A 20,836-nucleotide genomic window follows, 5' to 3' on the forward strand; every position below is an offset into this window, starting at 1 on the left:
TTTTTTTTTGCTGTATGCAGGCCTCTCACTGTTGTGGCCTCTCCCGTTGAGGAGCACAGGCTCCGGACGCGCAGGCCCAGAAGCCATGGCTCACGGGCCCAGCCGCTCCGCGGCATGTGGGATCTTCCCGGACCGGGGCACGAACCCGTGTCCCCCGCATCAGCAGGCGGACTCCCAACCACTGCGCCACCTGGGAAGCCCTAAGTGTACTATCTTTTTTAATCCACAAACAAAACATTCCCCCCACAGCCTTGTAAAGTAGATTTCTCCATTTTGCAGATGAAGACATTTAATAACAGGTTAACTGACTTGCCCACAATCCCACGGGTGACTGGTGGCGCTAAAATTTAAGCCTACGTCCTTGACTCTAACCTACGTCCAGTGTTCTTTCCTTTCACCAGGCTCTTTGACAAGCATCAGCCATCCTGAAAAAGTATCGACTGCTGATGTGTCTTTTTTTTTTAAATAAATTTATTTTACTATTTTATTTTATTTATTGTTTCTGGCTGTGCTGGGTCTTTGTTGCTGCACGTGGGCTTTTTCTAGTTTCGGCGAGCAGGGGCTACTACTCTTTGTTGCGGTGCGCGGGCTTCTCACTGCGGTGGCCTCTCTTGTTGCGGAGCATGGGCTCTAGGTGCACAGGCATCAGTAGCTGTGGTGCATGGGCTCAGTAGCTGTGGCTTGTGGGCTCTAGAGCGCAGGCTCAGTAGTTGTGGCTCACGGGCTTAACTGCTCTGCGGCATGCGGGATCTTCCCGGACCAGGGATCGAACCCGTGTCCCCTGCACTGGCAGGCGGATTCTTAACCCCTGCGCCACCAGGGAAGCCCTGCGGATCCGTCTTGCACTCAGTTGTAGTTGTCAGCTCCTTCAGTCTTCATGTTGGCCCCGGTGGCTTACCACAAGCACAGCACCCAGCTTCTCTGCCTCCCGGGCCCCAGAAGTCTTAACTTGGCAGAAACCTGGAATCCAGCTTTGGTGTGTTCCCCGGGCCTGTGAGAAAGGAGGAACATAAGTATTGTTGGTCTCCCCTATGCGTGAGGCCTTGTAGGACTCTTAAAACATGCTATCTCATTTAATTTTCATAGTACACCAGTGAGATTAGTATTATACTTGTTTTACAGGTGAAGGAACTTAGGCTCAGAGAGCCATTTACTATGAGTATGAGAAGTGCTTCTTCTAAAGCTAGGCAAACAAGTGTCAGATGTATGTTTAATAGCCAGGACACCCAGGGTGAGAAGTACAGGCAATTACACCTGGGCCTGATCCTCTTAACATTGGTAATTGTTTATGAGGGACCAGAAGTATCTTGGTGAGGAAGGCTTCATCTTGTCTTAATTGTTTGGGATAGCATGTGATATGAATGAACAAGTTTGGTCCAGTTAAGCCCAAATTGGAGGAAGAAAAAGCGCAAAGTAAATTTCTTACCGCTTGTCTGTCATTCCCCAATTCTGCCGCTGTCAGTTAAATAGACCTAGAGAAACTCCTAGTGGTCCATATCCAAACCCCTGTTACTGACCAGTAGTACAGTGAAGTGATACTAGGAGCTGTTGGCGAGGAGATGTATTTTCCACATTAGTAATGGAAACAGAAGCCTTCTTCAAAGGGAACTTTACATGCTGGGAGATTTTACTTGATGTAAAGGGCCTCCTTCCAATAAGCATCTTTGGGTGTGTTCCTGGTAACTTCAACTGTCCCTGTGAAAGAGAACAAAGTAGATCAAGTATCTCCTTATCTAGACTGGCTTCAAAATATGTTTCCCTCTATTATTAAAAAAAAATTATTTTGCCCATTGTCGATTTAGCCGTATCAACAGATATTATCTGAACATGTGATCTATTTCTTATACCAGAATATGAGTTTCTGTCCCCTGGTGCTAGGCTGCTAATGTCAGTGGTCTGCTTATTTGGACTTGTGTGGATTCCTGCTAAGAATGAATCATAAAAATCTAGTTTACACTAATTGAGTTTATTGGATCCAGTAGAAAAAAAAAAGCAAGGGTAACTGAGAGCATTGTTAGTTACTGGGATTGGGGATTGGGGAAATGAAACATGAATGATCTTTTATTGAATACATAATATGTACTTTCAACTTTATATGCATTTTTTGATGTTACAAAATTAGCCAAATTCTTTTTATATCCATCTTTCTCCAAAAAAAAAAAAAAAAAAAAAAAATACTGGCCCTTTCCCTGGGTAGATTGACTCTTGAAACCTTGGATGCTCTTTCCTTTCTTTGTTTATAGTTCTTGGCTCCCAAGGTTATGTTCCCTTGTCTTTGTGCCTATTTTTAGCTGGGGCTTTTTTCCCAGTACCATGAGTCTGCCTGGATTCCGGGTCCTGGCATTCTTCTGTCTGGTTTATCATCTCTCTACCCAAACCCTTGGGGTTTTTGAAGTGCAGAAAGATATCACTAGACAAAAGTCATTCAAGTACATATCTGTTTGATGAGTAAGAGCAGTTGCCAAATCTTATATCCATAATTTTCAAATACTCTGTTGATTTTTTCTGTGTGCTATTCCTTTCGTTCCTTTTGAAGTTTCAGGCATTCTAAAAATTTGCTGAATCATTTGTGTATTAACTAGGATGATATTGCATAGTTTTCATTGATTTAGCTAAGATTTATTAAATATTGTATATTTTAGTGATATCAGCAAGTTGGAGAAAGTTTTTAAACCGTAGTTGTGAAGATTTAATCTGTTGATCTTAACTTTTCCTCAAGTCTTTCAGTGATGACTGTATGTAAGATGTTTTGCATGGCTCTGAGGGGAGATCTAAAAATGTAAGGATAAGACTTAGGGAAACGGCTGTAATACAGAGCAGGGAGGGGATGAGAGGTACAGGCAAATACTGTAGGAGTGCTAGTGGCTTGTGCTTATAGTTTATCCTGTCAAAGCCAACAGTTTTGATAAAGATGATGGTGATAATAATATCATTTATTGAGCTAACTTCTGTTGAGTCCTACACAGCAGGCATTGTTCTAAGCATTTTATATGTATTGTTTCACTTAATTCTCACGTGAGATAGGAATTTCTGTATGCTGCATTTTACACTTGAGGAGACTAAGGCATCTAGATCCTAAGTAACCTGCCTGTGGTCATCCAACTAGTAAGAAATAGACCTGAGATTTGAACCTGGGCATTCTTGTTTCCTCACCTGTGATTCCAACCACTGAATTGTACTGCTCCTGTGCATAGTAAATATGAGCACAGGTCCCATTCTCTCTGGTCCCATTCTCCCTCTGTATCGTCCTGTCTCTCCACTCTTACCGTTGTACCCTGTGTTTCATCCTTATTCAACTTCCTAGAGTTCTTTGAACAGCACGCTCTGCTTTTTCTTGCCTTTGTGTCTTTACACCTGCTTTTTTGTCTTTCTGGAAAACTTTTCTCCCTCTGTCCTCTAAGATACCAGCCTCTTCCTTTCTTCCCCAGCTAAACTTGTTCTGTCTTCTTTATCTAACTTGCTTAAATGGATTTAAGGATGGCATCTTTTACCATTCTTGTCAGATAGCCCCTTTGGAAACTCTTCTCTATTCTCCCAGGCATGGGTTAGGTTTCTATCCTCGGTGCTCCCCAAATACTCTACACTTATATCTACATTAGCTCTTAACATACTGAATCATAACTGATAGTTTAAGTATTAGACTGAGCTTGAGACTAGGGTCTTAACTTAGTCTCTCATCCCAGCAACACAGCCTAGTCACCTGTTTGGTGAATGAATGAATGCTCAGTGGGAGTTTAGAAGTATAAGCCAAAATGCAGCCAAACTGAAAGCCCGTATTTGAGGAGCTATAAAATGATCTTGTTATTTTGGAGCTACCTAACCATCAGGGGACTTCTTTTTCTGACTCTCTCAAGGATAAATTACCACTTCATTAAATTACTTGTGAAGAGGTAGGTTTAGTAATTGAGGACGCTGAACTAGTCTTTACTCTTATATGAGAGAATACTTTGTTTCTTTGATTTTTGATTGGAAGCCTCGGCCTTCCCCACCTTACTGTGCTGTCCCAGGCCATTAGTCATTAGGTGTTCCCAACCTTTTCTCTTGAGTGGAACCCAAGAAATCTCTTGTGGGCACACAGGAACCTAAGACCTCTCTGGTCTCTGGTGTAATCAGTTTGTGTTTAAGTTTCTATTTGGAAGTCTAAAAAGAACTTCAGTATACCCAAAATCTTCATTCATTTCCCCTACATGTTCTCTGTCTGATCATAATCTGGAAACTTGGGGGTCATTGTTGAACTGTTTATTGTTTGGTCACCAAGTCTGGTCCACTTTGACTACTCCATGTCTCTTAGATGCAGCTGCTTTCCCGACATCTTTCCTGTTAACCACTGCAGACCATGCTGTCATCATGTCTTGCCTGTAATACTGCAATAACTTATCTCCCTCTACCTACTCTTGATCTTCTCTAATCTGTTCTTGACCAAACAGTAGGAATGATCTTTTTATATCTCAAAACTGATTATATATTTACAGAGTGGGGAGATGTGGTCATAAAAGGGCAACATGAGAGATCTTTGCAGTGATGAAACTGTTCTGTATCTTGTATCCGTGCTGATAATCTGATTGTGGTAGCGTACTGCAGTTTTGAAAGATATTACCATTGCGGGGTGGTGGGGACAGGATAAAAGGTACACAGGATTTCTTTGTATTATTTCTTACAACTGCATGTGATGTTACAATTATCTCAATAACATTTCAGTAAAAAAAATTATCCTATTTAAAACTCTTCAGTGCTTTCCTACTCCTTTTGGGATAAATACTAAAGTCCTTAGTATGGTCTTCTGCGACTTGCATCATCTGGCTTACCATCTCCAGCCTTGTTTATTTGATACCAGTTTCCTGCTGTGTTCCAAACACACTGACACTTCACTGTCTTTAACATGCCAGTTTCTTCACTTACAGCCTTCCTATTTGCTTCCATCATCCAAAATATTATTACTTACCTTCCTTTGCTTAATTCCTCCTCATTCTTTGTATGTCAGCTTCATTTATACTTCTTCTTTTTTTTTTAAAGAATCATTTGGGAAGCTTTCTGTTTTTTAATAAAACCCCATTTTATTTATTTATTTATTTATTTTTGGCCACTCCTCATGGCATGTGGCATCTTAGTTCCCATGCCCCCTGCATTGGAAGGGTGGTGTCTTAACCATTGGACTGCCCAGGAAGTCCCCATTTTTACTTCTTAAAGAGAAGCCTTTCCTGATTCTCCAGACTAAGTCAGATTTCTTCTGTTAGGAGCTCATAAAATACCCAGTATTTTTCCTTTATAGCAGTCATCACAATTTGTATACATTCGTTTTTCTGTGTGGTTCTTTAATTCGTATCTGTCTCTTCCACTCAGCTCCATGGGGGCAGGGTCTGTGTTTTTATCCCCAGCATTCAGTACAGTGAGTAATGGAAACATGTAAGGCATGAAAGACACTGTGTTTTTCTGTCAGCCCTTGTTCTCTTACTGGCATCAAAAAAGCACCTTAGATACCTAGGCCAGGAGAATAGTTTCCAATCCAGATATCTAGCTTATGCTCTCTTCCCAGATCATGAGTTTGAGTTTCTCTTGGATTGCCTAAAAATTAAACCTCTTTCAGGTTACAGAGGCATTTATTAGAGGAGGGATAGGATATGATTGAGCAAGATGAGTGTGCTTGATCCTGATGGCTGAGGCTACCAAAGAGCCATCTCAGACCCCTGGCCTGCTTACCTCTAGGAGATGGCCAGCCTTGAATTTGTTGGGTGTGCAGAGTTTATCTGAAGCTGTAATTCATTGACCTTCCGAGGGTCATGGCTCTTTTCATTGGCTTGGCAGAGCTTTATGTTGTCACATTGAATATTGGCCTACCTAGAGGTCCCAGCTGCATGAGTGTGGGTGTACGTATGATTTGGTGACTGAGAACACTCAGTGTTCTCAGTTGGACAGTGGAATCCATGCCAGCTAGTCTAAATAGAAAGAGGTATTGGTTAGTATAAAGAATTTGTACATACAGAATTTTTGGAAGGACCAGACAGTTAAGCTTGGATCTGACATGCAGAAGCAATGCAACCAGGAGAAATGCTCAACGACACCAAAGGACTGTTTGAGCAGAAATGCCACAGCTGCTGCTCCTTGCCACAAAGTTGGAGATCAGACAACAGAACCTCTGGAACTTCTGCTAAGTACCTGCAGAAAAACCATGTGACTGTATTTGACATGAGAGCTTCCAAATTACAGTGAGTCACTTAGGGCTTCCAAGTCTGCACAGGTGTGCCTGCACAAGTGTTCTGCTGTATCACATGTGGAACTGTAGCTGCAAAGGAGTCCAAGAAATACAATCCTTAGCTTTCCAGTCTCTGGGGCACAAGAAAGCACACTAGAATGAGGTGTTGTGTGAGCTAGGCTGTGTTGTCTGCCATAGCAAATTAAAGGCTGACCATTATAGACAGACCTCATTGACCAGTGAATGTTTTTTTTGAATTTCATGCAAATGGTTAAACTTGGTTTACTGCCTATTAGGAACTTAACATGAGAACCTGTAACGTGAAACAGGGTAGTGATGATCTTTTAGATTTTCAAAGCGGTGGATTTCGCCTGTGCTGAATTATGTACTTTATAGATAGTCAGTTGACCCTTGAACCATGTCAGGGTTAGGGACACTGACTCCCCCATGCACTCAAAAATCTGTGAGCTCCTGTCTCTGCCTCAGAAACAAAGGAATTGATAAATGACTCACCCAAGGGTAGGAAGCTGAAACAGTTTGGGTAGAATCAGAATTCAAATCCTAGTTCTTTTTTCTTTTTTTTGCAATACGCGGGCCTCTCGCTGTTGTGGCCTCTCCCGTTGCGGAGCACAGGCTCCGGACGCGCAGGCTCAGCGGCCATGGCTCACGGGCCCAGCCGCTCCGTGGCATGTGGGATCCTCCCGGACCGGGGCACGAACCCGTGTCCCCTGCACCGGCAGGCGGACTCTCAACCACTGTGCCACCAGGGAAGCCCAAATCCTAGTTCTTTTGATTCCACATGTTGTGATCTCTCATTGAACAAAAACTTTTCCCCCACACTTAGTTAATTTAAAGATCTGTAAGATGAAAATACAGATACTATATTTATTGAAAAAAATCTGTGTATAAGTGGACCTGCACGGTTCAAACCCGTGTTGGTCAAGGATCAACTGTATATGGTTTCGCATGATACCCATATATTTGCATATTCACTCATGGAATGTTGTTATTGAGAGCAAGTATGGGCTGTTCCATGCTGTGCTAGGAGCTAGTAATACAAAGGAAAGTAAGTCTGCATTCAAGAAGCTCACAGACTTGGTGTGGCAGTGTATTTCAACAGAGATGTGCAGTAAAATTAACCTGTGAAGTAAAAAAAATATAAGCGTGGCGCTCCACGTTTATGTATCTACTATCTGCCACATGCACCAGCATCAAGTTCCCAAATGAGAGAGATACACAGAGTCCAGGAACCTGCATTTTTAGCAGACTTTCCTGTTGCTTTTCTTTTTTTCTTTTTTCTTTTTATTGGAGTATAGTTGATTTACAATGTTGCATTAGTTTCAGGTGTACGGCAAAGTGAATGAGTTATACATATATCCACTCTTCTTTAGATTCTTTTCCCATATAGGTCATTACAGAGTATTGAGTAGAGATCCCTGTGCTGTACAGTAGCCTGTTGATTCTTAAGCATTCTCCCTTGGCGAAGAACCACTGGTCTGGTGGGTCAGTAATAACCATTTTGTTTTATTGCTGTTGAAAACTTAGGAGTATGTTTCAGTTTGCAGGTTATTTCCCATTTTGTCCATTGCCTTTAAAAAGTTTAAAAAATGCATGCTTGTTTTACAGGAGCGGAGTTACCAGGGCAAGTTATCTCCATGGCAGCTTCTACTCTAGCAAACTTGGCCATCTCCATCACAGGGTATGAATCGAGCACTGAGGACCAGCCCTCTACCCAGCCTGCAGGTGACTGACGTTGTGAAGGAGTGCCTTCAAAATATTCTGGAAAATGAAATATATGTAGAATATAAAATTAAGAAAGACACTAGCACCACAAAATGCTACTTAGTGGTCCTTCATTCTTCTCTCTGGTTCCTATTTTTACACTTTTTTCCTTCTTATCTTTGTTCTCATATATCACTTTTTTCATACATTTAATTATTTATCTTCTTAGGTTTCTTATCTTGATTCTTCATTCTTTTTTTTTTAAAAGTGCTTTTCTTATTTTTCTTTTGTTGTTCTCTCTCACGTTCATGTTATTTTTCTTTTCTTAGTGTGCTATTTACCTTTGTCCATATTTTCTCCTACTTAGTCCTTTTATTTTCCATTTCTTCTGCAACTGTCAGTTCTCCTCCATTGTTCTACTTTGCTCTGACTATGTTGCTTTTGTTGTTGTTCCTTTTCTCCAGCTCTTTCTTTTGTTTTTTATTTTCCACCTTCCAGTCATTCATTTCTCTGGCATTTCTTGCTTTTCTTCTCAAAGTTTGCTTTGCATGCCTCATGCTGTTAGTATAGTGACTGTTTCCCTTAAAACAGAGCCCTCTGGTTGTTCTGCATGCAAAGCTCCTGTAAGATCCAGCTGATAGGTTTATACCAGATTTAAAGTCACACTGTACTTGCACAGGATTCAGGAATGTAAAAGGCCTTCCCTGTCTGTGCCAAGAGGTCCATTAGTGCCAGAGGTTTGGGAGTTAAGGAATGTTTCTCATGAGCTATTTTTGAAGAATGGACTTCAGAGAAGTCTTGAAAGAAGGGATCGGCTAAGGAAAAGGCATTTGGGGTAGTAGGAAAATGTTATTTTTCTTGCACACCGAATCATGCTTTCAACGTGGAAAGGGGATGATGTTTTAGTTGTGGACTTACTGTTCTTCTAAATATCTGCCACATCCACCAACGTGAAGTTTCCAAATTAGGAAGATATTCAGAGAGTAGAGGGTCAAACAGAAGCATATTATAATTAACTTGCACTTTAGCCCCAAACCTCAGGGTAGAATGTTTGTTCTGGTGAGGTGGACTGACTTACCATGGTGCTAGTTATATCAGTAGTAAAAATGTACTCACAACTAATCATTTAACATTAAAAAGAAACACTAAGGAAATTATGACATAATGCTCAGAAGGTTACTGTGTGGTTACTTATGAAAATTATGAAATAACAGGGAAGGCATTGTTAGGAACAAATATTTAGTGAGTACGTTCCATATGTCAGTTACTATTGTGTGTGCTAGGAAATCAGTGGAGGGGAGTGCAAGATAGACAAGGTCTTAGCTCTCCTGGAGCTGACATTCAACTGAAGGGAGAAAGTGGGAAAGGTCATAAGTGGAACATGATACAACTATGTAAAATATGTAAAGACAATGGGGCAAATAGGGCGTTGAGATTAGGGGTGTTCGTGTTTTTTTTTACCTAGACTTTAAGAAATATGGTATACTTTTATCATTAACTTTTTTTATGGAAGGCAAAATGCAGGTTTTAGGATCTTATGCATTTCCATCATCACAGTATATTCTGAGTAATAGTGAAATGTAATAGTAGTCGCGTTGTTAGAAAACAGTGCCTCGTGAAATAATTGAGTGTGATATCCTGTATTTGAAAATTCCTCATCCCCAGCAGTCTGTCATTTTTCATAGCTAATTTTAAGAGAAAGATATGCTGCAGATCCCTGGCTGGTTCTTGTAAGAGCAGTTGGCTCCATTTAGGTAAAATGACGCTGAAAAGCCATATTGTTTCAGAAATATATATAAATACATCTACTGTAAAGTTAAAAGAGGAGGATTTTTTTTTTTTTTTTTTTTTTGGGTCTCGGGCCCCTCTCCTCCTTAGGTAGGTCTATTCCTAGGTATTTTAGTCTTTTTGATTTGATGGTAAATGGGATCGTTTCTTTAATTTCTCTTTCCAATTTTTCATTATTAGTGTATAGAAATGCAACAGATTTCTGTGTATTAATTTTCATAAACCTTTAGCAAACTCATCATGCGGAGCATAGACTCCGGACGCGCAGGCTCCGCGGCCATGGCCCACGGGCCCAGCCGTTCCGCGGCATGTGCGATCCTCCCGGACCGGGGCACGAACCCACGTCCCCTGCAATGGCAGGCGGACCCCCAACCACTGCGCCACCAGGGAAGCCCAGGAGGAATTTTTAAATAAAGAATTCTGTATGTTAATATTTGTTGCTTTATATGGTTTGGGTAATTTTGATGGGCTAATTATAATTCTCAGTTACTTTGTCATGTGTTTTTCTTCAGTTTTTTTATCTAAATGATATACATAAAAATATAAATGATATATATGTCATAAAAAAACTTGAACAGGGCTTCCCTGGTGGCGCAGTGGTTGAGAGTCCGCCTGCCGATGCAGGGGATACGGGTTCGTGCCCTGGTCCGGGAAGATCCCACATGACGCGGAGCGCCTGGGCCCGTGAGCTATGGCCGCTGAGCCTGCGCGTCCGGAGCCTGTGCTCCGCAACAGGAGAGGCCACAACAGTGAGAGGCCCGCGTACGGCAAAACACAAAAAACAAAAAAACAAAACTTGAACAATGTTAAGTATATAAAGTAAAAAGTAAAATATTTCTCATACTCAACCCTACTCCCCAGAAAACTTAATTTCCTTAGATGTAAACACAGCATTAATTCTCCACACCTTTTTCATTGCATATGCAAGCATACATCCAAGTCTTTTTTTCTTTTTTAACCCAATGTGATCATACTGTCAGAATACATTTTGAAAGCTTAAACTAGGATAGCCTAGCTAATTGCTCTGTATTACTGTTTATTAATGTTATTATTTATAACTTATAAATAAATTATTTATTTTTAATATGTGGGGGATTTTTTTTTTTTTCTTTCCCTCTTCAGGGACAGAAAACATGGACAGAGGAGAACCCCCTCCAACACTGTCCTCATCTGCTTCACCCTCCTCCCCTTCACCCACCTTGGGCAGACAAAGGCCTGAAGTTGGAACATTTATTAGAAAGAAGAAAACTAGCGATATCTACTTTGTGTCTCTCCTTTGGGCCATTGTTGGAGTCCAGATCTGGTTGAACCTGTGGATTGTACAGTTGCTGCCAGTGCCTATTGCAGGTAATTGGTTAATTATGATCTTGTCTTGCCTTTGAAGACTTTTTTCTTTAACTTTTGGATTTTTATGTTTGAGATAACTTTACTGTCTTTTTTTTTTTTGTGGTACGCAGGCCTCTCACTGTTGTGGCCTCTCCCGTTGCGGAGCACAGGCTCCGGACGCGCAGGCTCAGCGGCCATGGCTCACGGGATTACCGTCTTTTTAAATAAAAAGGGGGAGCAGGCTGTGAACAAGGTGGCCCCTTAAAAGTTTTTACAACTATAATTACCCTGGTCTTATTCTTGAGACCATAGGAGCTTTCCTAGGACCTCTCCAGAGATTTAAAAATTCTGATGAAGGAATTGTTGAATTGGCATGTAACACTAACCTCATGGTTCAAAATAGTAAACTGTGAACTGTTAAGATTATAAGGCCAGGACTAAGGACACAAAACTCCCTTGAGTTAGGGAAATTATAGTGGTTGGGATCCATTATCTAGGGTCCAAACTTCAAGGCAACCCTCACAGATAAATAGCACTTCCTTTTAGTCCTTCCACCTTCTTAGTTGGCCTTTAATAGAAGGCTTAACCTCTGTTTGAAGGGCCACCACACTGCCCACCTGCAGAGGGGTAGTTTCACATTGTAGTCTGTGTGGTTCCCACTGACGTTACATAGTACACAGCTGTTTGTGACAGCCCTGCTCGTACTCACCTGCTTCTCTACCGAACCCCGGTAAGAGATTCAGATGTACAGAGCAGCATCGAGTAGAGAAATAGAAACAAATGAACATGTTGCCCTGCAGTGGTATAGTCATGATGCATGTGGAATACCTTATACTCCTGTGGTCACTAAACATCAGACATCTAAGGAAAAGAACAAAATTTGGCAAGAGCAGCTATAATAGCCGAAGAGATTAGGACATGTCAGGGGTTAGTGTTTTTTACCCTGGAAGGGTAAGGCGTGAGGGGCCAAGATTGTAGTCACTGAAATCTTCATGATCGGGGTATCTTATGTTTATATAGGCTATGAATCCCTGACCCCTTCAAGGATTAAGACTTCACAGAGAAGGAGGGATATAGGTGGGTGGGGATTGTGTGAAAATTGTCCCAATTACATGAATTTGGAATATTTTGAACTTTCTTCTCTCCCTCCTCCTTTAAAAAAACAACAACAGTGTTTTAGCACTAGCTTTACTGTTTTAGGAAGTTATATGAAATTGAGGAACCTATTCATGTTAAAACTTTGTAATCTCTTTTTTATGTGTGTATTTCTCATCTTCCTTATAGTATGGATCCTCAAAAAGCTCGTTATTCACTTTGGCGTTGTGAACTTCCTGGAGAAGCGCTGCTTGGTGTGGTGGCAGGTTATAGAGCACTTCCTGAAGGAGCGGCAGGAAGCCCTGGCACCATGGCCAATTATCGGGCTTGGAAAATTCTTGTTGAAAGTTGATAGCAAGGTATTGTATTTTAAGAACTTGAGCTATTTTAATGGGGTTTATGTATTTCATTGTCTGAAATATTCCATTTTATGGTATATTGGTATTTATGTTTTATTTGTGGATAGCACATTTAATGTCTAATTCTATGATGAAATTTAAAGTTTAGAATTATGGTTTATATAAGGGTGGGATAGATTTAGTTTCAGTAAGTATTGTGTTAGTATTTTTACATCTTAAAAATGGGAGACAAGGAGCACCTAGTTCAACTCTCTCATTTTATAAGGACCAAATTGAAATCTAGAGGGGTTAAGTGACTTGCCTAAAATTATATAGCCAGGTGGTGGCTCAGTTCAGTGAATATTTTTGGGAAAATTCTCATGTGTCAGATATTATGCTAAGTCTTAGGGAAGATCAGATGAATCCTGGAAAACTAGGTACAGAAGCTGTGTTTGGTGGGGAGATAGCAATCCCTTAAAATTTAGAGGCCGAGTTAGATTCAGAGGCTTAGTGGTTAAGAGCATAGGCTCTGAATTCAAACTCTGGATTCAGATCCCTGTTCTACTTATTAGCTATGTGACCTTGGATGAGTTTCTTAACCTTTCTGTGCCTTGGTTTTCTTACCAATACAATGAGTATAATAGCAGGTATACCTCATAGAATGGTTGTGAGTGTTAAATGAGTTAATATATGTACAATTCTTAGATCAGCATCTGGTACACAGTAAGCTCTATATAAGTGTTGAGCTGTTGTTGTAATTTGGGGAGGAGAAGTGTGTACAGGATATAGTGGTAGTACTGAGCAAGAAATGACTCGCTGTCGGAGAGCGGTGGGAGAGGGGAGGTTTTGCAGCAGAGGTGATGCCAGAGCAAATTTTGAAGCACAAGCAGGAGTTTATTAGGTAGACGTGGCAAGAAGAGCAGGTGGATGGAGCAGTGCAAGGGCACAGAGACTCCCATAGCATGAGTTCTTAGGGAACACCAGGAAAATGGCAATGGCTGGGATATGTGAAATGGTAATTAGTGGGAGGCAAGGCTGGAGGGTCAGGTGAGACTGGATCACGAAGGCCTTTTTATGTGCCACGCTGCGCAACCTGGACTTCATCACAGGGCTAGTGACTGCTTCCTTTAACAGGTCCATCCGTGACTTACGGTTGAGAAACACTGTTAGTTGAAACGAATGTAGATATAGATGAGAACAGTAACTGGAGTTCATGTGAGGGGGGAGGAAGTCGAAGGAGATGCAGGGGATACGTTTTCTTACATATTGCCTGATGGTCTTCCAGAAAGTTTGCCAGTTTCAATTCCCACCACTGCAACATGTGAGAATGCCCATTTCCTTGAGCTCTTGTCAACACCGGATGTTATAGTGTAACAAAAAGTCCATTTTAGTTTTGTAAAGAGAAGTATCTCAGTGTTGTTTTAATTTGAAAATTTTAAAAATAAAAATTAGGTTGACCATCCTTTTGTTTGCTTATTGGCTGTTTATATTTTTCTTTTGTAATTTGCCTATTGTGTTCTTATTAATTTTTTTCAATTTTTTAAGTAAGAAAGAATCTAAAACGTCTCACAGATTTCAACATATTTATCACATCTCCCTGATTAAGGTGAAGCTTTATCTTATTAGAGCAGATTTATCACTTCAAACTGTTTAAAGAGGGTAACTCTTACTTCAATTAATTTCTTTGTCTTAGCACTATCGGATGGGATAGAAACTGAATCCCCTTCTCAGTGTTCCCATGTACTTGTATTTGGAACCCTTCATTTAGGAAAACTCTGCAGTTGCATCAGTTGAAGTTCCAGGGGTGTCAAAAAGTATTTGTTATGGAGTAGCCTTGTAAAAATTTTTCATTTTTATTCTAATTTATATGTCAATCTGTCCTTCTTAAGGAAGAGAGACAGTAAAATGAACAAAACTAGCATTTTCTGTTATATGTAATACATACCAGAATAAATGGCTCTCTCAAACTGAATATTTAATTATAATTGATGTCAAAATTATGTTCTGTGTAGTATAATAATATATGTGGGCTCCTGCTTTGGGGAATAAATCTGTTTTTCTGTTTAATTGCAATTGATTGGACCAGTGTTTTTGAAATGGTCCACATACAGGAGATTGTTTTAAGTATGTGTATAAACATGTATTGGGTGTACTTTAGGGAAAGCTCTGCAAAGAGCATTTAGTTACTCTGATGAAATTATGCGTCTTAGTTTTTATGCTTTTTATGTCACTAATAATGCCTTAAATCTTATGTTTACTGATTTTTAGATTATGTATCCACTAATCAGCATGAGTTATTATAGTGCTAAATATTGTGGGGTGTAGATGACATAATGTTGATGTGAAAAAAAGGATATTATATATGGTAGAAAAATGTGTGCCTAAAAAATTGGAAATGGAAGGAAATGCACCAAATCTGATCAGAATCTTAGATATGTTTGCTTTTTTGCCAGGTGTTTGCTGTTCCAAATGAGCACTGAAATGTTTTACTCTAGGAAATGTGAAATAAGTAGTATTATAAAGCTATAACTACAAAGTTCAATGAAAATGTAGTTTATGAACATAAATTAGTTTATACAGGGACTGAAAATCCTTTTGGTGCATGATATGTGAAAAATCTTAATTATCACTTTGATCTTTGGAATTTGGTGTGAAAGTTCAAACCTATAAGCATTCAAGTTATTTTTATGTATTTTTAATTATTGAATTGCCAACAAAGCTTGTGGTTATCATCATTTCAATCGTGTATCTTAAAGGACTACTACATTCATTTGATTTAAAAACTTTGTTAATGCATTACAATTTTTTTTTTTCCAGTTTTTCCTTTGTCTGAGATAACTTCCTCCTCATGCTCTCAGTGGTTTTCTTTTCTTTCCTTTTCATGCTATTACTGTATTCTCTAATGATATGCCCCTGTTCTTATCTTCTCTCTCTCACCTTACCCCCCCTATCCTCAAGCTCTGGCACTGGCTAAATAAGAAGGTAAACAAACACCTGGATTTTGGTTTTTACTATTGAATTCTGTAACTTCCCCCCAAATCTCCCTTCTCACCCTGTTTCTGTCTATATGTCAAACTAAATTTTTGTTTTTAAAGTTCTAATTATAAGCTATGGAAGGTCATGAAGCATTAATATCGTCACAGTACAATTTGCTAAAAACTCAAAGCTATTTATTTAGGATGTGGATGATATCTCCTTGCCCAAGTATGTGTAAGTTCTGTCTTGTAGTCCTTTTGTCCACTGTGATTTCCATTCCTTTTTAGCTCTATGATGTGACCCAGTCTGATACTCTAATCTCCTTTGTTGTGTGAGACCACATTAGGCAGAAGTTACTAAAAAGGAAAGAGAACTCGTTATGGCTACTTTTTCTATAGATAACACAATAATTTTTAAAAAAATATAAATATGTGAAATATTTGTCTGATTCTCTTGGCTTGTAATGTTATATGTTGTTCTTTTTAATAATTAGTATTCCAGAATTTTATTTTTATCTTAAAAAAGATTGTAGTCATGGCCTATGATATCTAATTTTATGTATTTCCCAAAGTGTGAGGTATCTGTGGTCAATGACTCACATGATCAGCGTGGAATTTTCAATAACTTCAATAAAGGCTAATGCAGATATATTAGGAGTACTGTATCTCTGATATATTGTCCACATACAGTAGTTCTGATTTAATATCATCAGATCCCTAGGGCAGATAGCAGAAGATGACATCATTCATGTGTATTGTCTTTAAACACAGTAAGGCCTTAAAAATCTTCAGTGAAAATATAGTAGGCCTTAAGAAAGATGTGGTACCTCTTGGAAATAGATCAAAATGTGACTCTTGGGTGTAAAGATTAGGGTTTCATTCTTTCTGTTGAAACAAGAAAGGGGAGACTCTTGACAATGCTTATGCTTTTAAACGTTGGATTGAAAATAAGCAGTGTGTGAAATAAATACACACACATACCACCACCACTACACACACACAAACACACAAACACACATACACAAATGGCTATGTATACCTCCACTCTCTAAAAAACTGGTATGAGTAAATGAGTTCAATCCTTGGCAAATGATAGTGCTGCAAATATGTTACATTTTCTTACTTTGATTAAAGTAGGTGATTTTATGTATTTTCCCAGTTTGTGTATATTGAAAGGAAATTGTCCTCTAGAGATGAGAGAAAGGAGATTTAAAGTCATTAGGTTCAGGGACTTCCCTGGTGGTCCGGTGGTTGAGACTTTGCCTTCCAATGCAGGGGGTGTGGGTTCGATCCCTGGTTGGGGAGCTAGGATCCCACATGCCTCATGGCCAAAAAACCAGAAGATAAACCAGAAGGAATATTGTAACAAATTCAGTAAAGACTTTAGAAAAAAAATAAAGTCATTAGGTTCAATCTGATTTATTAACCTTTGGTGACTAAATGAGTTAGGTTACCTAGTTCATAGCTGACTAGTTGTGAGTTTTAAAAGATTCCTAAGAGATCAGGTAACTTTTTCCTTTTCTTTGGTGATTCTATGTAGTGTAGGTAAAGCATTGGTGTAGAGTAGGAGTAACTGCTTTAAGTTCTGAGGAAAGCATGTAAATAAGTTGAGGTCTATTTTGTTACATTTCATCCAGGGTCAGAAAATTTGCAGCATTGGGTATTGGTATTCCAGGTTCAAGTGGAGTGAATTAGAGAGTAATGCAAGAGAAGTGAGGGTGAGAGATGCGTCTATGATTAATTGAAATGTAACTGTTTCTTAAGACTTGTTTTATTTCTTAGTATTTATTATTTGCACTGACTACTAGAATTTGGTTAAAAAAAAGCAAAGCAAAATGAAAACCTCCAGGTCCAGAATAATGAAATAGAAAACTCAGTAGTGGAATGACACTTCCTTCATAGTTTGATAAATAGGACCAGTCAGTTTCAGAGTGTCTTTTGGTATAACTATAAATTTACTGACATTGCTACATTAAAAAAAAAAAATGCTTGCCCTTCATTTATACGTGAAACATTAAGAATGTTGTTTTAAAATTACTCCCCTTCCACTTTTAGAAAATAAAGTTTAAAATCTGAAATAATTTCTCTTGGTGTGGAAGGCTGGGAAAGTTACTAGACGACTGTGCAATTTCCACGAGCAGGGCAGGGTTTGACAGGTGGTGTGATTCCCTTTGCCCAAAGCGGACCACAGAACAGGATGAGCCTCATGGGACAGCGCCACTGGCATTTCTTTACGAATTCTCTCCTCCTTCCTCTTCCCCTTCCCCCTTGCTTCCTCTGACCATGTTTCTCTTTTTGTGTCAGTTGCTGTTTCCTTATGAGTCTTGTTCCATTCACTCTTTCAGGGGGTTGTTTTCCTCCATAAGTTTTCTATCTATTTTGTTTCCTCTCGATTGGTCCTTAGTTTTTCACTTTTTTTTTTTTTGGCGTTACGCGAGCCTCTAACTGTTATGGCCTCTCCCGTTGCCGAGCACAGGCTCTGGACGCGCAGGCTCAGCGGCCATGGCTCACGGGCCTAGCCGCTCTGCGGCATGTGGGATCTTCCCGGACCGGGGCACGAACCCGTGTCCCCTGCATCGGCAGGCGGACTCTCAACCACTGCGCCACCAGGGAAGCCCAGTTCTTCACATTTTTAAGTCTTTCCTGTCTCTCTTTCCCACTCTTTGTGCTCTCTTTCGCTTTTGCTGTCTTCCTTTTCGTCGTGTTTTCTCACCTTATATCTAAGCTGGCTGTAATGTGAATAAACCACCCCCACCCCGCGCCCCAACTTTTTTGCTTATGTATTGAACATCTTAAATGACTTGATTTACAGGCACACCTCAGAGATATTGCGGGTTGCATTCCAGACTACCCCAGTAAAGCGAATATTGCAAATAAAGCAAGTCACATGATTTTCTTTGGGTTCCCAGTGCATATAAAATTTGTTTACACTATACTGTAGTCAGTAGCATTATGTCTAAAAAACTGTAAACTTTAATTAAAAATACTTTATTGCTAAAAAATGCTATCATCTAAGCCTTCAGTGAGTTGTAGTATTAACATCAAAGATCATTGATCACAAATCACCATGGCAAATACCATAATTAAAGTTTGAAATATTGGGTGAATTACCAAAATGTGATAGACACAAAATAAGCAAATGCTTTTGGAAAAAATGGTGCCAATAGACTTGCTCGATGTAGGGTTGCCACAAACCTTCACTTTGTAAAAAAAAAAAAAAACAGATTATCTGCAAAGCACAGTAAATTGGAAATGAGGAAAATAAAACAAGGTCTGCCTGTATTTTAAATTTTAAATGAAACATCTAACCCTCAGTATTATCCCTTGAAAATAAATCTTTATTTAGGTGCCTCTTATTCCAAGCCTTAGGTATATAGGCTTGTGACAGGAAAATTCTACCCTGGCTTAAAAACAAAATTTGACTTTTGTAATGTTGTTATACATAACGTGTTCGTGAATATTCCACATTTTATATGTTAAAAATACCCAGACACAAATTTAGATATTCATACTTTCCAAATAAAATATCTTTTATGTTAACATATTTCAGGATATGACTTTTCTAAAAAAAATTGAGGCTCCTAAATTATTTTCAGAAATCATAACTTGTGAATACAAATCTGGTCTTAATTCTGAAATTATTTTATTTATCTTGTCCAGTCAAATATGTATTAACTGAGCTTTTACCACATGCCATGCACTGTTAGGTTTTGGAGATAAAAAGAAGAGTAATACAACACTAGCTCTTTCCTCAGGAAACTGTATCAAGAACTAGATGTAGAGTTGGTTTCTGATTGTGAAACTTTTCAGTTTCATGGGTTTTAGAACTTACATTCAAAATATGACCTCTGACCTTCCATATCTTAGAAACCTGTTATTACTTTTTTTAATCTCTGCATTGTCTTTGATGCTTTGGTAGCATGCACTGAAAATTAACTCTTCCGTTTGAAGCTGTAATTGCCAAGATAAAAGATGCACTTTTTATCTTTGAGTTCACTGTAGCATTGATCTCTTAATGACAGTGTACTTCATGAAAGATAAGGAGATGCAAGCTTACAATCACTGAGTGGAAAATAAATGTTTTAGAAGGCATGTTGTTTTAACCACCACTTTTTTGCTCTTGGATGTTTAACTCACTGTTTGGAGAACATAATTCATATTTAAATTAAGAGTAACTTATTCAACAGTGCTCATGTTGGAGCTGAGGGGTGCAATGTGGTATTTCAGTCGTCAGTCTGATTGTATTTTTGAAATGTTAAATGATAGCTTGGCATGGCAGGAATTCTAGAAATCTATCGGAATTATATAATCTCAAAACAAAAATTTTTATAAATGTAGGATTATTTGTGATTGTGAAAGATGAGAGGAGTTATACTCAAAATAGAACGTCAAGTAGCATTTAGGGAAAGCATAATTTTAATTATTGATTAAGGAATAACCATTACTTTAATGATTATTCTTTATTTACAGTCAATTACAATTTGTCATAAAGCTTATGTTTTAAAAGGAATAGAAATGTCAAGTGGAATATCAGATTTTTGAAAGTATTTTATTATGAAATATTTCAAATATAAAGAAATAAGAAGAGCACCCACATGCCTATCTTCCAGCATGACAAAATATTACCTATACAGTTGAAGCCTATTGTGTACCCCTCCCTGCTTGTGCATCCACTTCCCAACTGTTTTGCCCCCAGGGTAACTATTATTCTGAAATTAGTATTTATTATTACCTTAACATTAGATCTTATTCTTACTGCTTTTATAACCCTAGTGACATTAAAGGGAAAAAAATAGTTTGAATGTAATTCCCGTTTTAATTTGCTCCTATTTTATCTGTATAATTCAGGACATACCTGTACTGTAAGAGTCATACTTTTTCTAAAGTCATCTATATTTGCTAATTGACAGTAAAATTTCATGAGATTTGAGGTCACTAATGGATTGTCATTATTTTGTTTAGAATATTTATCAGATTGTAAATTATAATTTGAAAGGTAAATATACCACAGTATGAGAATCCAAGCATAGATAGTTTATATTCAAACTGACTGCCTTTTCTTAGATATGACAATAATAAACTCTTTCTGTAAACAACAATGGTAATTAATATTGTTACTTAACTTTCTAAAGTGGTTTAAAGCTTTCCCTGCTTTAATCATTATGCCATAGTTTGCTTTGCAATGCTGAATATCTTGTCTTCATGATGTTTGAATACATATGTGTTTTTATTAAGTTGTGTTTGAAAGATTACTAATTCTCTTTTTCGTTTCTGTGCAGATGATCATCTGGCTGGAGAAGATGTTAGACAAAATAATTAGCATTTTCATCATATTTTTGTTAGTGATAGGAACCCTTCTTTTAGCCCTACTCCTGACTGCAAAGGTAGAGTACAACAATACT

General features: G+C 38.7%; 1 protein-coding gene across 1 annotated transcript in view; it reads left to right on the top strand.

Annotated features, from left to right (window-relative positions):
* Positions 1–20,836, top strand: part of TMEM245 (transmembrane protein 245) — a 102,140-nt gene that overhangs the window by 16,707 nt on the left and 64,597 nt on the right. The window contains exons 4-8 of the mRNA XM_007449811.1: positions 7,817–7,933; positions 10,829–11,047; positions 12,311–12,480; positions 15,418–15,441; positions 20,714–20,818. Of these exons, the coding sequence (XP_007449873.1) occupies positions 7,817–7,933; positions 10,829–11,047; positions 12,311–12,480; positions 15,418–15,441; positions 20,714–20,818 (635 nt within the window). The remainder of the gene's footprint in view (positions 1–7,816; positions 7,934–10,828; positions 11,048–12,310; positions 12,481–15,417; positions 15,442–20,713; positions 20,819–20,836) is intronic.

Source organism: Lipotes vexillifer, unplaced genomic scaffold, assembly GCF_000442215.2.
Source record: "Lipotes vexillifer unplaced genomic scaffold, Lipotes_vexillifer_v1.1 scaffold230, whole genome shotgun sequence".
Taxonomy (NCBI): domain Eukaryota; kingdom Metazoa; phylum Chordata; class Mammalia; order Artiodactyla; family Lipotidae; genus Lipotes; species Lipotes vexillifer.